The 14,425-nt window shown below is 42.2% G+C and overlaps 2 protein-coding genes across 2 annotated transcripts; one reads left to right on the top strand and one right to left on the bottom strand.

Annotated features, from left to right (window-relative positions):
* Positions 1-6,619: 6,619 nt before the first annotated feature.
* LOC109806468 (16.9 kDa class I heat shock protein 3) lies at positions 6,620-7,722 on the bottom strand. Its single transcript, XM_020368887.3, has 2 exons — positions 7,500-7,722; positions 6,620-7,113 (listed from the first exon to the last, which is right to left on the bottom strand). The coding sequence occupies exons 1-2, from the start codon at positions 7,684-7,686 to the stop codon at positions 6,842-6,844; spliced, it is 459 nt and encodes a 152-aa protein (XP_020224476.1). The 5' UTR covers positions 7,687-7,722; the 3' UTR covers positions 6,620-6,841.
* A 41-nt stretch (positions 7,723-7,763) lies between these two features.
* Positions 7,764-12,904, top strand: LOC145952901 (protein FAR1-RELATED SEQUENCE 5-like). Its single transcript, XM_083066025.1, has 7 exons — positions 7,764-7,864; positions 10,293-10,426; positions 10,598-10,614; positions 11,062-11,242; positions 11,378-11,514; positions 11,717-11,939; positions 12,012-12,904. The coding sequence occupies exons 1-7, from the start codon at positions 7,764-7,766 to the stop codon at positions 12,902-12,904; spliced, it is 1,686 nt and encodes a 561-aa protein (XP_082922151.1).
* Positions 12,905-14,425: the final 1,521 nt, after the last annotated feature.

Below are 14,425 nucleotides of genomic sequence, written 5' to 3'. Positions count from 1 at the left end.
CAGACCCAGATGAGCACATCGACCTGTACACAACACAGGTAAATCTCTACACCAACAATGATGCTATTTTGTGTAGGGTGTTTCCGACCTCACTCAAGGGGGTCGCGCTCAACTGGTACACCCAAATGCCCCCCGAGTCCATCGACAGCTTCGGCACCCTAGTCAGGAGATTCACCGTGCAATACGCGACGAGCCGACCTCATCACGTCACTTCAGCCGCCTTGGCCAGTCTCAGGAAAAACGACGACGAACCACTTCGGGCATTCATGGAACGGTTCGCTGCCACCTCGATCAAGATCAGAAACCTGAATCCCGAGGTCGCCCTACATGCCATGCTCATGGCACTCAAACCCGGGCCATTTGTCGACAGCCTGTGTCGTGAATCCCCCCGCGACATGGACGAGTTCCGCGCCCGCGCTGTAGGTTACATCCAGATGGAGGAGCACTCCGCCTTCCGTGACCAGGTTCGCGGAAAAGGACCAGCAAAGCTAGAGCAGGGGTACAACGACAAGGTCAAAGTCAACAATGACAGCCAGTTCAAGAGGTCGGCTAAGGCAAACAGAGGGGGAAGATACGACTTCTACACTCCCCTGAACACAGCTAGAGTCCACATCCTGGAAGAAGCCAGTAACAACAACTTACTCGCCCTTCCACCACCAGGTCACACTCCCAACAGCGCCGACAAGTCCAAGCACTGTCGGTACCACAGGAACCACAGTCACACCACGGAGGAGTGTCGCACGCTCCGGGACCGCATCGAAGAGCTCATCCAGGCAGGCCACCTCGGCTAGTACATCCAGCGACAGTAGGGTCACCGAGGAGGCTATGGTGGTCGGGGGCGTGGCAGAGGGCGAGGCTCGGGAACTCGCACGGACCAACCCTCTGGCTCCCAACAAAATGCCGGCAGCGTAGTGCAGGCCGAGGTAAGCCAGGAGACAGGGACAGCCCCCTTACGGGGAGTGATTAACACAATTGCAGGTGGTTTCGCTGGGGAAGGCGCCAACAGCTCGGCCCGAAAAAGGCACCTGCGAAACGTCAACTGCATCCACTCTACCACCTCGGCCTCGCACCAAAGCTCACCGCCGATCTCCTTCTCTGACGAGGACTACGCGGGTGTTAGCCCTAACCAAGATGATCCCATGGTTATCATGGTGGAGGTCGCCAACTGGGAGGTACAGAAGACACTCATTGACCAAGGAAGTTCGGCCGACGTCCTGTACTGACCAACGTTCCTTAGGCTAGACGTCCCCCATTCTCTCATCCAGCCGCACACGGAGCCCTTAGTCAGCTTCGCAGGAGAGCGAGTTCACACTCGCGGGTACATAGACCTACTGACAACCTTCGGGGTACCCCCGAATACAAGGAGAATCATGGTTCGATACCTTCTCGTGGAGGCCAACACCTCCTATAACATCATCATCGGGAGGCCAACCTTGAATCAGCTCAGAGCGGTGGTGTCCACCCCACACCTCACCATGAAGTTCCCAGGGAATGACGGCAAGATCATCTCCGTCAAGGCAAATCAGAAGACAGCTCGGCAGTGTTACGCCGAAAGTCTGAAGATCTCCTCATCCGGAGCAAGGGGGGTCCCCCCACCATAGCTCATTAGGTTCTATTTCTCCTTTCTGTATGAACAAAATTGTGCACTCTTTTCCCGCTTCAGTCTTTGACCGAGAGGGTTTTTAACGAGGCACAAAAAAAACGATCAATAAAATTACACATTTGGCTGAATTCATTTTCTTATTTATTGTTTTTATAAAAAATAAAATCGAACTGATCTCTTTCACCCTTACTAAGGTCGAGTACGAACCTTAATACTCCAAGCCGAGGTCGAGTCCGAACCTCGTTACAATTATGAGGTCGAATACGAACCTCAACACTCCAAACCGAGGTCGAGTCCAAACCTCGGCAAAATCATAAGGTCGAGTACGAACCTTAACACTCTTATCCGAGGTCGAGTTCGAACCTCATGAAACACATAATACTCTAAACCAAAACGCGGTCGAATACGAACCTCGGCAAAATTCGTTTAACTCCAAAACGAGGTCGAGTACGAACCTCGGCAAAATTCGTTTTACGCCAAAACGAGGTCGAGTACGAACCTCGGCAAAATTTGTTTTCCGCCAAAACGAGGTCGAGTACGAACCTCGGCAAAATTCGTTTTACGCCAAAACGAGGTCGAGTACGAACCTCGACAAAATTTGTTTTGCGCCAAAACGAGGTCGAGTACGAACCTAGGCAAAGTTCGTTTTGCGCCAAAACGAGGTCGAGTACGAACCTCAGCAAAATTTGTTTTACGCCAAAACGAGGTCGAGTACGAACCTCGGCAAAATTTGTTTTACGCCAAACCTCGACAAAACTCGTTTTACTCCAGATTAAGGACGAATACGAACCCCAACACGCTTTGCACAAATTCGAGGTCGAATGCGAACCCTAATACGTCAATTTGAGGTCGAGTCCGAACCTCGGCGCTAATAAATTAAGGTCGAATTCGAACCTTCACGGAAACACTCACTTAACGAAAAACCAAGGGCGAGTTCGAACCTTGACTTGGCCAACACAAGACAAAGGCATCAAAGCATACAAAAGCCTACAACAGACATCAAACGTGTGCCTCAAAATGCGCAAACAGCAAAAATCAAAAGCAAACGTAGGCAAACAACAAAAATATATATTGTACTATCCGTACTGCGTAACCGAGCTCCGAGCTCGGCACCACAACGCAAGCCGACCTCGGAAGCGCACCGCGTGACATCAGCTCGACATTTAAGTGAATCATAACTGATTCCCGAGGATCTCGCCCCAGACGAGATCCGTTATCTAATCATATTACATCTAATCTCAGGCCCAAGGCCCAAAGCAACCCTAAATCACACCAAGGTACGTGCATTACATATACGAGACTAATACTCACACAAACACTAATTTTAGCATTAGAGTCTCTTTTGCAGGTACCACCCCCATCTTGGAGCACCAGCGTACCAGTAAAGGAGGCTCACCGATCTTACCTGGCGGATCAGCTCTACAACAGATTTCCGGTAAGAACATATATATACAAAGCCATGTTTACGAAGTTCGATACATGAATCCAACAAAACAAAAGAAAAAATAAAACATAAAAACATTAACTAGCCTAGGCTGAGGCATTCTCACTAGAACTGTCATCGACATCGTCCTCCTTAACCAGCCTCCCAAAGCGAACAACCTTCTCCACATGCATGGAGGAAAAGTCAAACCCGGGAGCAAGGAGCCGTGCCTGACGAGCAGCCTTTTGGAAGCCCCTCTTGTGCTCCATCACAATGGAGCGTTCAACCTCCGCAAGCCTCCCTTCCACGGCCGCCTTCCCCGCCGCCAGCTCCGCAAGCTCCGCCCTCAAGGTGGAAATCTCATCCTCCCGGCCACCTAGAATGACCTCGCTATCAAGGTGCTCCTCAGCCGACGCCGCCAAATCTCCTTTAAGAGAGGTAACAACATCCTCCAGATCCCGCGCCTGGCCACGAGAGGACGTCACCTCATCCTCCAAAGAGCGGGCGCGACCCCGAGAGAAGGCGACGAGCTCCTGCAGCTCCCCCACCTGGGAAGCATAAGCCTCGTTGGATTGCAAGGCGATCTCAAGAGACTTCTGCACCCTTGTAAGGTCACCCCGCGTAGATCGAAGCTCGGCCTCCTGCCGCTTCGCCTCACCAAGGGCAACACTAAGAGCCTTGTTCTCCTCCCTCAAGATCTTATTCGCATCCTTCCAGGGTTGAACTCAGCCCCTCAGCTTGACCAGGTCCTCTTCCTACTTGGTCAGGTTCTCCTGCTGCTTGGCCCACCTAGGCTTCCAGTGGCCCAGGATGCCCATAGCCCTCTGCAGAAGGACCTGGGCAGCGTCGAAACTATCCACGGGGCTGACCTCGTCTATCAACCCCTGGTCCAGTCGCACCTTCGCAAGACCCTTCCCGAAGCAATGTGCTAGGTATCGACTCCGGGAAGCCCCTTGTGACGAGCCAGACGGCGGTGCCGCAACTGTAGCGGTGGACGGGGGAACCTCACGACTCGAACCCCCTCCACGAGCCTTAACAGAGGCAGAAGTCGGCGTCCCCTGCTCGGCATCTGGAAGGTCTGCAATAGGAACCTCCGACCTCGCCTGCAAAAACCAGCCCCATGTCAAAAATAAATAAGCTGACGTACTGGAAACCACGAAAATCAGGGAACACTACTTACCTCAGCAACCTGCTCGATGGGAGGAACCGCCACCTCGGCAGCTTGGGCGACTCGCCCAGCAGCCTGTGTCGCTAGCTCGGCGGCATCTCCCGCCTGCAGAAGACGGACCTAGGTCAGAACACAGAAAAACACAATAGATGACATTAAAAAAGCAAAAGCAACAAGGTACTCACCACCTCGGCAGCGTGAGCAACCTGCTCGGTGGCCGGAATCGCCACCTTGGCAACCTGAACCACCTCCTCAAAAGCCACCTGAGGAGCCCCCTTGGGCAGTGGACTCTCGATAAGGTCCACCGCACCAGCATCAACAGCCTTGGAGGTCACCTCCTCGGCGTCCGGAAGGGCAGAGGTCCCCCAGACCTCCTTCGCTCCCCTCTTCCTCTTTCGGCTGACCTTCAGGGAGGGAACATCCTCCTCTTGAGGCTCGGGGACCTCGAGCTCGGTGACGTTGTAGCGATGCTTGAGCTCATGCCACAAATTCTTCCCCATGATACCTACAGATAAGAAGCAAAGCACATCAACAAAAGAAAGCTACACAAACCCCAAGCCACCAAAAAACAAAATACTCACTCTCCAAGCCCCTCTCCCTGTATGCCGAGACAGAACGAGCTTGCAATCCAGCGGGCGTGGAAGTGCAGCGAGGTTGTCGATGGCGGCCACCTCCGAGGCCGTCAGTTTCACCTGGCCCACCCCATGAAACCTAGACGGTCGGGGGCACCAGTAGAAGGGAAATTTCGGCAGCCCGCCGAAATAAAACGCCCCATCCTCCAAGGGGTCGACGTTCACAAGAGCGACCCGGAAAAACTCTTGCTTGAAATTTTTATATGACTAGGAGTAGAGGGTAAACAAACCCCCATCCCTACTCCCACTCAAGGACAGTATGCCATATGGCGGAACGCCTAACTTCAACTGATAAAAATGAAGAAAGACGGGAAGGGACACCTCTATCCCTAAAACTGTACACAGGACTTGAAAAGCCCTCAAAAAACCCCAACTATTGGGGTGCAACTGGCAAGGAGCCGTGTTGACATGGTTCAAAAAATCACACTCAAACTGAGTGAAGGGAAGACAGACACCTAAATCCCTAAAAAAACAATAGTACATATAGAAATGGGGAGAGTCGGTAGACTTCCCTATGTACACACCCTCACCAGCCTGACAGGGTTAAAGCCGGCTCATTCGGGAAATAGAAGGGTCGCAAACCCTACACGACCTAGAGATCCTATTAACCTCAAGAAAGGTCCGAAAGACGCTCTGGACCCCCGCCATCTCACACTTGACCCAGTCATAGCCAGGAATGCCTGGCTCCGGGCCTCGGGGCGGAGGCGGATCCCTCTTCTCGGTGGCGGCTCTCCCGGTAGCCACCGCCTTACCACGCGCCTTGCCCCGAGAAGGCGCAGAAGAACCGACACTACTCCCCCCAGCCATGGAAATAACAAGAAAGACTTGAAAAAGATTGGGGAAGAAGGAAAAAGATGACTGTAGAAAGGAAGTACCTGTTACTCTCCCTCAGAAAACAACCCTAACAATGACTGGGTTACCGGAAACGACGGCAGAAACGGAGAAAACGGAGACAGAAGATGAGCAGAAAAGCAAGAGAAACAACATACGCAAGAAGCTGAAAGAGTGAAAAGTGAGCAAAGTGAGAAGTGAAGAGGCGCGAGTGAGAGAAAAGAAAGTTTTCTCCCAAAATTCAAAACGGCCATGCCACGTGTCAACCTAAGGGCACGCCTGACAACACAATTAATTGCAGGACCATCATTACATAACCGTCATTTCCCTTAACGCGCCACTTGCACGTTTCCGGGAAATGAACAGTCGCGACACATGACACCACCACGAGCAAACATACGCGAAAGGTCACCTCCCCCTAGCGAGCTCGACCTTAACTCCTCGACCTACAGTCTTCGGAGCTCGGGGGGCTAGTGTACTATCCGTACTGCGTAACCGAGCTCCGAGCTCGGCACCACAACGCAAGCCGACCTCGGACGCGCACCGCGTGACATCAGCTCGGCATTTAAGTGAATCATAACTGATTCCCGAGGATCTCGCCCTAGACGAGATCCGTTATCTAATCATATTACATCTCATCTCAGGCCCAAGGCCCAAAGCAATCCTAAATCACACCAAGGTATGTGCATTACATATACGAGACTAATACTCACACAAACACTAATTTTAGCATCGGAGTCTCTTTTGCAGGTACCACCCCCATCTTGGAGCACCAGCGTACCAGTAAAGGAGGCTCACCAATCTTACCTGGCAGATCAGCCCTACAGTAGATTTCCGGTAAGAACACTACTAATTTTATATTTTATTTTCACTTCCTAGTCTAAACTAGGAATTTTTATACTTTATTTTCACTTCAGTTACCATTTCTACCTATGTATCATATGTTAAATGCAAGAATGAGATAACAAACTTACATATATTATATTATATCATTATAATAGTAGTACAGAAGATCCAACCCATTATTATTATTATTTACTTGTATATATATTATTACACAAGCGTCGTTGTTTCCTCCATGAAATTAACGACGCAGACACGTATACAGTAACATACACACAAAAAAACATAAAACTGATTGACACATTACAAGTCCACATATGCATGCATGCATGCATGCATGATCAAGCCACGTCGATCTGCCTCACGTTCTTGTTCTCGGGCACGGTCTCCAACTTGGGCACGGTGATAGTGAGCACCCCATTCTCCAACGTGCAGCCGATCTGGTCGGCGTTGGCGTCCTCCGGCAGCCGGAAGCGGCGCAGGAAGGTGCCGCACTGGCGCTCAACGCGGTGCCACTTGTCGTTTCGGTCCTCCTTCTCCTTCACCCTCTCCCCGCTTATCTGCAGAATCTTATCCTCCTCCACTTGCACCTTCAGATCCTCTTTCCGCACCCCTGCCATTGTTCCCCCACAACTCGTTTAGTTTGCATAACAGAAACCTCGCGAATCTGAAGCCGCGAGATACCAACGCACACACTCCTATCACACATGCTATAACCGCCGTTTCCTTTTCCTTTTCCTTCATTTTTAAATATCTTCCTTTGTTAGTCAGAATTGTTAGAATAATGATATTTGTAGTATTTGTATGATAATATATATTTATATTATATAATGATTTGGATCTAAGTTCTTATGATCATCTCTTGAAGTATATACGGTTTTTTTTTTTATATTTTGGATTAAAGTACTTATCACGTGATGTTAAGTGATTTTCTGCGAAAAGAATTAAGAAAGAGAAAAATGCTAAACATTAAATAAAGCGAAGTTGAAGTGTGTGGACCAGGAAGATCAGCGCGAAAGATATGAGCTGTGGGGGTCTCACGCCAGTCAACGTGGGCGTGAGCGAGAGCAGAGGTGATGTCATCATTGTCAGCGCCAGCGTCACGTGGGTCCCACAAGCCAGTGAAAGGGGAAGAACACCAAGGGTTAGGGTTTCTTCCGCGGTAGGATCCGATCAACCAATCCATCGTCGATTTCTTTTGTTGTGTATTTTGCTTCTTCTCCAGGTATATATATATATACATACTAGTAGTTGATAGGGTACATGCAGAACAGGGAAGAGCGTGCACCGCTTCTGCATGCGGGTATATCGTGGCCTTGTGCAGGGCGTGCACGTAGGAGATTTGGGGTTCCACGTGCCGGAATGTTAGTGTGATGAGAATTCAGAAACGAAACGACTATGAGTATTCATTTGGTTTATGCGGCGGAAGTGGAAGACAAATTCTATTTTTATTTGTGCGCATCCTTTTTTTATTTTTTATTTAGAAAACTGTGTGTGTATTTATCAGTTTATCACTTAAGCTGTGTTTGGATGCGAAGAGGTAGGAGGAAACAAAATGCCAATGACTGCTTGTACTAGTGGAAATTTTTTTTTTAAAATTGGTTATTTTTTACTTTTAAAATCGATTCTTTAACTAATTTTAAAAGAGCCGATTTTAAAAGTTAGACTTTTAAAATCGGTTGTTTTATAACCGATTTTAAAAGTCCGAATGTGGAAAAAAAATTAAACTGGAACGGTCGTTCCAAAATCGGAACGGGCCGTTCCAGTCTGATCCTAAAAGGCCACTTGCAGAACGGGTCGTTCCAGTTTCGAACACAACTAGATCTACAACACAGAAACAAGAAATCATGAAAAAACGAAAAGAAACACAAGAACATGAGAAGACGAAAATGAAAACGAAAGAGACAACGAAATTTACCTTATTGGAGACTAAATGAAAGCTTCAGGGAAAGATTGAAGAGAATGAGAATGCAGGGGAATATAAAAGATTTTTGACGATACTTTTAAAATCGGTTCTGGAATAACCGATTTTGTATACTACATACAAATCGGTTTTGAAATAACTGATTTTAAAAGTAGTACTTTTAAAATCGGTTATAAAAGAACCGATCTTAAACGTGGCACTTTTAAGATCGGTTACAAAATAACCGATTTTAAAAGTTCTTTTAAGATCGGTTATTTTATAACCGATCTTAAAAGTGTCACTTTTAAGATCGGTTCTTTTATAACCGATCTTAAAAGTACTTTTAAAATCGGTTATTTTGTAACCGATCTTAAAAGTACCACTTTTAAGATCGATTCTTTTATAACCGATCTTAAAAGTACTTTTAAGATCGGTTAAATTTCAACCGATCTTAAAAGTGTTCATGTTATTTACAAAATTTCCACCGCTTCACTTTTAAGATCGGTTATCTTGTAACCGGTCTTAAAACTCCGATTTTAAATTCAATTTTTGCACTAGTGCTGGAAATTCGATCATAGTGATGACTGATAAGACTAGTGTTTTAAAAACCGAACCTGTGAGAGTACTGGGTCAATGAGTCAATGGTTAGACTGGTGGGTCACCTATTAAACCGCATGACCCAGTTTCTATTAAAAAAAATTAAAAAAAAATATTTGTTATACATATTTCATACCTATAAATTTCAAAAAAAATCACATCATATCTTAAAAGAAACTCCAAAAAAATTACAAACACATTTTAACATAATTTTATAATGTCATTCATGAGTTTTAAGCAAGTAAAACAAATTCTAAATATGAGTTTCAAACGAGTAAAAAACACACATAAGAATCAAAAAATTAGAAATGGCGCCAATATTTTACAATTATCATAATATGATACACAAACCAACAAATCTTCTCTTTATTTCTTTTAATCCTTTTTTTTTCACAATTATCATAATATTTTAGAAAATGCTACCAATATCTTAAAGAATCAAAAAATCGCACATTTTCCTGTGATTTTATAATTTAATGAACCTTATAACTTGAAGCAATGGTGCGGTGGTGCGACGAGGCGGCAGTGCAGCGATGCGGTAGTGCGACGGTGCGGTGGTGCGACTATGCGATGGTGCAGCTGTGCAGCTATGCAACAGTGCAGCGGTGCAGCTGTGCAGTGATGCGACGGAGCGACGAGCGACGATCGACGGTGCGGGAGGGTTGGGTTCGTGTCTTAAAATCAAACTCTGAAAAAAAAACTTAGGATTTCTGAATGAGGAAGCGCGTAGCGTGCAGCAAATGGGCAGAGACATTTCAAAATTGAAGGTTTTATTTTTTATATTAAAAAAATGACACCGTTTAATTATTTTTTTTCCAAAAAAAATGATGACCTGGTTTGGGTCATGAGACCCGCGAGTCGCTGGTTCAACCGGGTTTTTAGCCGGGTCACACCGAGTCATACCGAGTCAACTACACATCCGGTATGATCACTGTTTAGCTCGATCCAACAACCGGTTTCCGGTTCGACCGGTCGGTTCGAACCGAGTTTTAAAACACTGGATAAGATTGATATAATTTTAGAGAAACTCTTCGGTACCATTACATTTTGGGTGGTTTTGGAACCTTTTCTACGTGGCATAATTATAATGGTTAAGTAAGGCATATCTTGCCAAGTGACTTACATGAATAGCAAACTTTTTGAAATTGCAAAATAGTCCTAAGTGTTAAGTTAAAAGTTTAAGGTTATTTGTATTTGTAGTTTTGTAGTGGTGGCTTTACGATAGGTAGAGGTTTTGACTAGTTCATTGTTGCCGTAAAGTGAAGTACTCAACGTTCTTGGCCGACTTTCAGGTTTTCGGGTTTGGCTTTCAAGAAGGTCATCTTTATTGTTTTCGAGTTCGTTTTCTTGGTCAACTTTCAGGGTTTAGGATTTGACATTGATTTTCTCTTTCGTTATCTTTGTTTTGTAGCTTCATTAGTTACAGGTTTGCACCATTTCGTTGCCATCGTCGTTAACTACTCGACGTTCTTCCTTTAGGTTTTGGCTTCCGACTTTAACTTTCGAGAAGGTAATCTCCATTCATTTTGTTCCTCTTTCAATTTCATAGGTTATTCAAAAAATTAATCACTTATTTGGAATTGTCTTCTTCCTCTAGGTTGGGTTTTGGAAAAGGTAATTTTGATTGTTTGGCAGTAGCTATTCGACATTGATTTTTTGCGAAAAGGTAATGTCGTTTATTTAATTTTTTATGTTACTCTCTCTATTATGTTATGAGTTTGGGGTTTTTTGTTTTAAATTTTGTATATAATTAGTTAACATAAAATGAAGGTTGTGGTGAAAAATGAATGTGTTTGCACTATGAATGTGTTTGCACTATGGCTTTAATGTGTTAGTGTTATACTCTGTTTTTTTTTTCTTGTATAAACCTTTTTTGTTATACTCTGTTTTTATTTGAATTGTATTTGTTTTATTTAATGAAGGTTGCATTTTGTTTTCACATAAGTAGCTTTTTCCTTAATACTATGGTTTAATTTTAATATATACATTTATTTTGGTTTAACTGTATGTATTCTTTGATAGATAAGTTATTTGAAATTCATGTTATGGTATATATTGTAGATGGATAATTGTGATAAAGAACCAACTGTTAATTTGGGTGATGATAAGGATTTAAGTAATGATATTGTTATACTTGATGACATTGATAAAGATAGTGTGAATGATGAAGTTGATGGAAAAGTTGGTGAAGAAGAAAATGTATCAACTGATGAATTTAAAAGAATAGTTGATGGAAAATTCCGTAGATAACGTTATCTACGACCTTATTATCTACGGATTTTTTTCCGTAGATAATCGGTAGATAATTGACACTTATCTACGGATTTTCATGTTTATCTATGGATTTTTCCGTAGATAATCTTTATTTTTCTTGTAGTGATTAAAGGTTTAGAATTTGGTAGTGAAGACCATGCTTTTGAATTTTATACTGCATATGCTAGGTACCATGGGTTTAAAATAAGGAATGAAGATATGCATAGAGATATAAAGGGAAATGTTATCAAACGTCTTTTTGTATGAAATAGAGAAGGTCTGCGAAATAAAAAACACTACTTGAGGGTGGATAGGAAAAGGGAGAATAGGCCCATCACTTGTACTAATTGTCAAGCTTCGTGTTTACCTTGATTATAAAACTTCTAAATGGAGAGTATCTTCATTTGAGGAAACTCATAATCATTATGTTACCTCACTCCATGATATCCATCATATTCTTAAGTACTGTGTACTTTCTGATGGTGATAAAGCTCAAGTGAATAGTTTGCATTCATTTGGTGTTAGAACTTGCCACATAATGGGATATTTATTATCTCAAAAGGGTGGATATGGTAGTATTGGTTTCTCAAAACGTGACCTTTCCGATCATTTTTATCGAACCCAACGTGATATGATTAAAGATGGGGATGTGAGTGTTGCATTAAGCTATTTAGAAGGCAAGGCTGGTAATGATCCAATGTTTTATTCAAAATTTTAGACTACTGATGGTGGTAAATTGAAGCATTTATTTTGGGCAGATGGATGTAGTAGATCAGACATCCAATGTTTTGGTGATATACTTGCATTTGACACCACGTACAAAAAGAATAAATACAACATTCCTTTGGTAATTTTCTCTGGTTGTAATCATCATTCTCAAACAACTATTTTTGGTTGTGCTTTGTTGGCTGATGAGACTACTGAGACTTATAAGTGGGTTTTGGAGACTTTCTTGGATGCAATGCATAATAAATATCCAAGATCAGTTGTTACAGATGGTGATGGAGCTATGAGGGAGGCCATAAGACAAGTATTTCCAAATGCATCACATCACCTTTGTTCATGGCACTTACATAAGAATGCTTGTGAGAATGTTAGGATTTCTGAATTTTTATCAAATTTTAATACAGCCATGTATTTAAACTTTACTCCTGAAGAATTTGAATCATATTGGAAGAAGATAATTTCAAAGCATGGTCTTGTTGGAAATAAGTGGGTTTCAAAAACATATGATATTAAGCATTTGTGGGCTACTGCTTATTTTCGTGATAAATTTTTTGGCCGCATAAGAACGACTTCTCAGTGTGAAGCGATAAATTCAATAATCAAAACTTATGTTAGGAGAAAAAGTACTATAATGGAATTCATAGAATGTTTTGACCAAGCTTTCAGAGAATATAAGAACAATGAACACATTACAGATTTTAAAGATTCTTTTGTTGAACCAGTGTTGACTATCTCTTTGTATAACTTTGAGCATGAGGCTTCAAAGATATATACCATGGAGATATTCAAAAAAGTGAAGGAAGAGATAATAGTTGCTGGGTCATTGAATGTTGTTGAGCGAATACAAAATGGAGACCAATTGTTGTTCAAGATTAACATGTATTGTAATCGTATGAAAGAGTCAATGTTGTTTATGATACAGTGAAGTGTAACATAGTTTGTGAATGTCACTTATTTGAATCTTGTGGAATACCCTGTGCTCATATTTTTGTTGTTATGAAAAATGAGTACATGGAAAATATTCCTCAGAGTTTAATTTGTAGAAGATGGACAAAGACAGCAAAGACTGATTTATTATGCTCAGATACATTGGAAACAACTTCAGATGTGATGAAAAATGCTCGATTTGGGGCAGTTTCTGCTGTTGCTAATAGGCTTTGTGATGTTGCTGCAAATAAAAAGAATTTATTTACTCAAATTAGAGATGATTTTTTAAATTTGGCTCATAAGTATGAGAAAATGTTGGATGGAAGTCACAATGGCATGTCATGTGTCAACGGAGTTGGTGATCCGATGGTAGTGAAGACAAAAGGGGCTCCAAGAAAGAAAGGATTTGGTGGTAAGAAAAGACGATGCAGAAACTGTAATAACATTGGCCACACAATTAGGAGATGTTCAAAGTTTGTTGGTTCTCTTGACATGAATCAAGACAATGAAGAAAATGAAGACAATGTATCAATTGCAGAATCCATTGATGATGACAATGTAATCTTATTATGTTTGACAATTAAGTTTTGTTTTGTGTCCTTACAAAAAAAATTTAAATAATGATACAAAATTCTTGTTTTTTAGGAGAAAGAAGATCCGACACATGATGATGATACAATTGAGGTTGTTGATATTTTCTAAAATTTATTCTTATTAATATATTTACAACTTATTTTGTGTTATATTTGTATTTGTAATGTCTAATTTTATTTCATTTTATTACGAAAGACAAGAAAAAAAGAAATGGATTAGAAAAGACTATTAAGAAAGTCAAAACCTCTAATGTAGAAAAATCAATTGTGTGCTTTAATTTTAAATTCTTTTGTTTTTAGTGTTGTTACTGTTTGAGTAATTTTCTTTTAGGTTTAACTATTTATTCGTAGAAGCAATTAACAACTGCATCAATAAGTAGAGCAACACCAGTAATCCCTAAAGTCGAAGTTGTGGTTCCTTCTTTTCCCCCTTGTAGTGGAGTTAATTCAATTTATCCCCAGGAATTTTCATTCTACCTTCATTTGCATACTTGCCATCCCAATATATTACACACAATCAAGGCCTATCTATTTCAGCTAATTCTCATTATCCAGTTTTTACACAGCCTTCTCAAGTTTGATTTTAAATTGTATTTAATTTTGTAGGTATTTTTAGTTTTGTAAAATTTTTAAATACTGACCTTTTTTTTTATGCAGAACAATACAATGCATAATGTCAATAGTGGTTTCTATTGGAATAATTTGCTTCAACAAACAATTAATAATGGAACTGAAACTGGTTAGTGTTTTTACAATGTAGGATGAATGCAATTGATTTGTTAAATTTTATGAAAAATGAATTTTAATTATTGTCCTTTGTTTTAATAATGTTTTTTTTTCTTCAAGTGGTATTGCTGATAATCCTTAATTTTCAGAATTTTTAAAGAACATGGTTGATGAAAAACAAAAGAAACGTCCTTATGTGT

This window comes from Cajanus cajan, chromosome 1 (genome assembly GCF_000230855.2).
Source record: "Cajanus cajan strain Asha chromosome 1, NIPB_CcT2T_4, whole genome shotgun sequence".
Lineage (NCBI taxonomy): Eukaryota > Viridiplantae > Streptophyta > Magnoliopsida > Fabales > Fabaceae > Cajanus > Cajanus cajan.
Note: the sequence above shows the minus strand (reverse complement) of the source record. Positions and strands in the feature narration are given on the sequence as shown.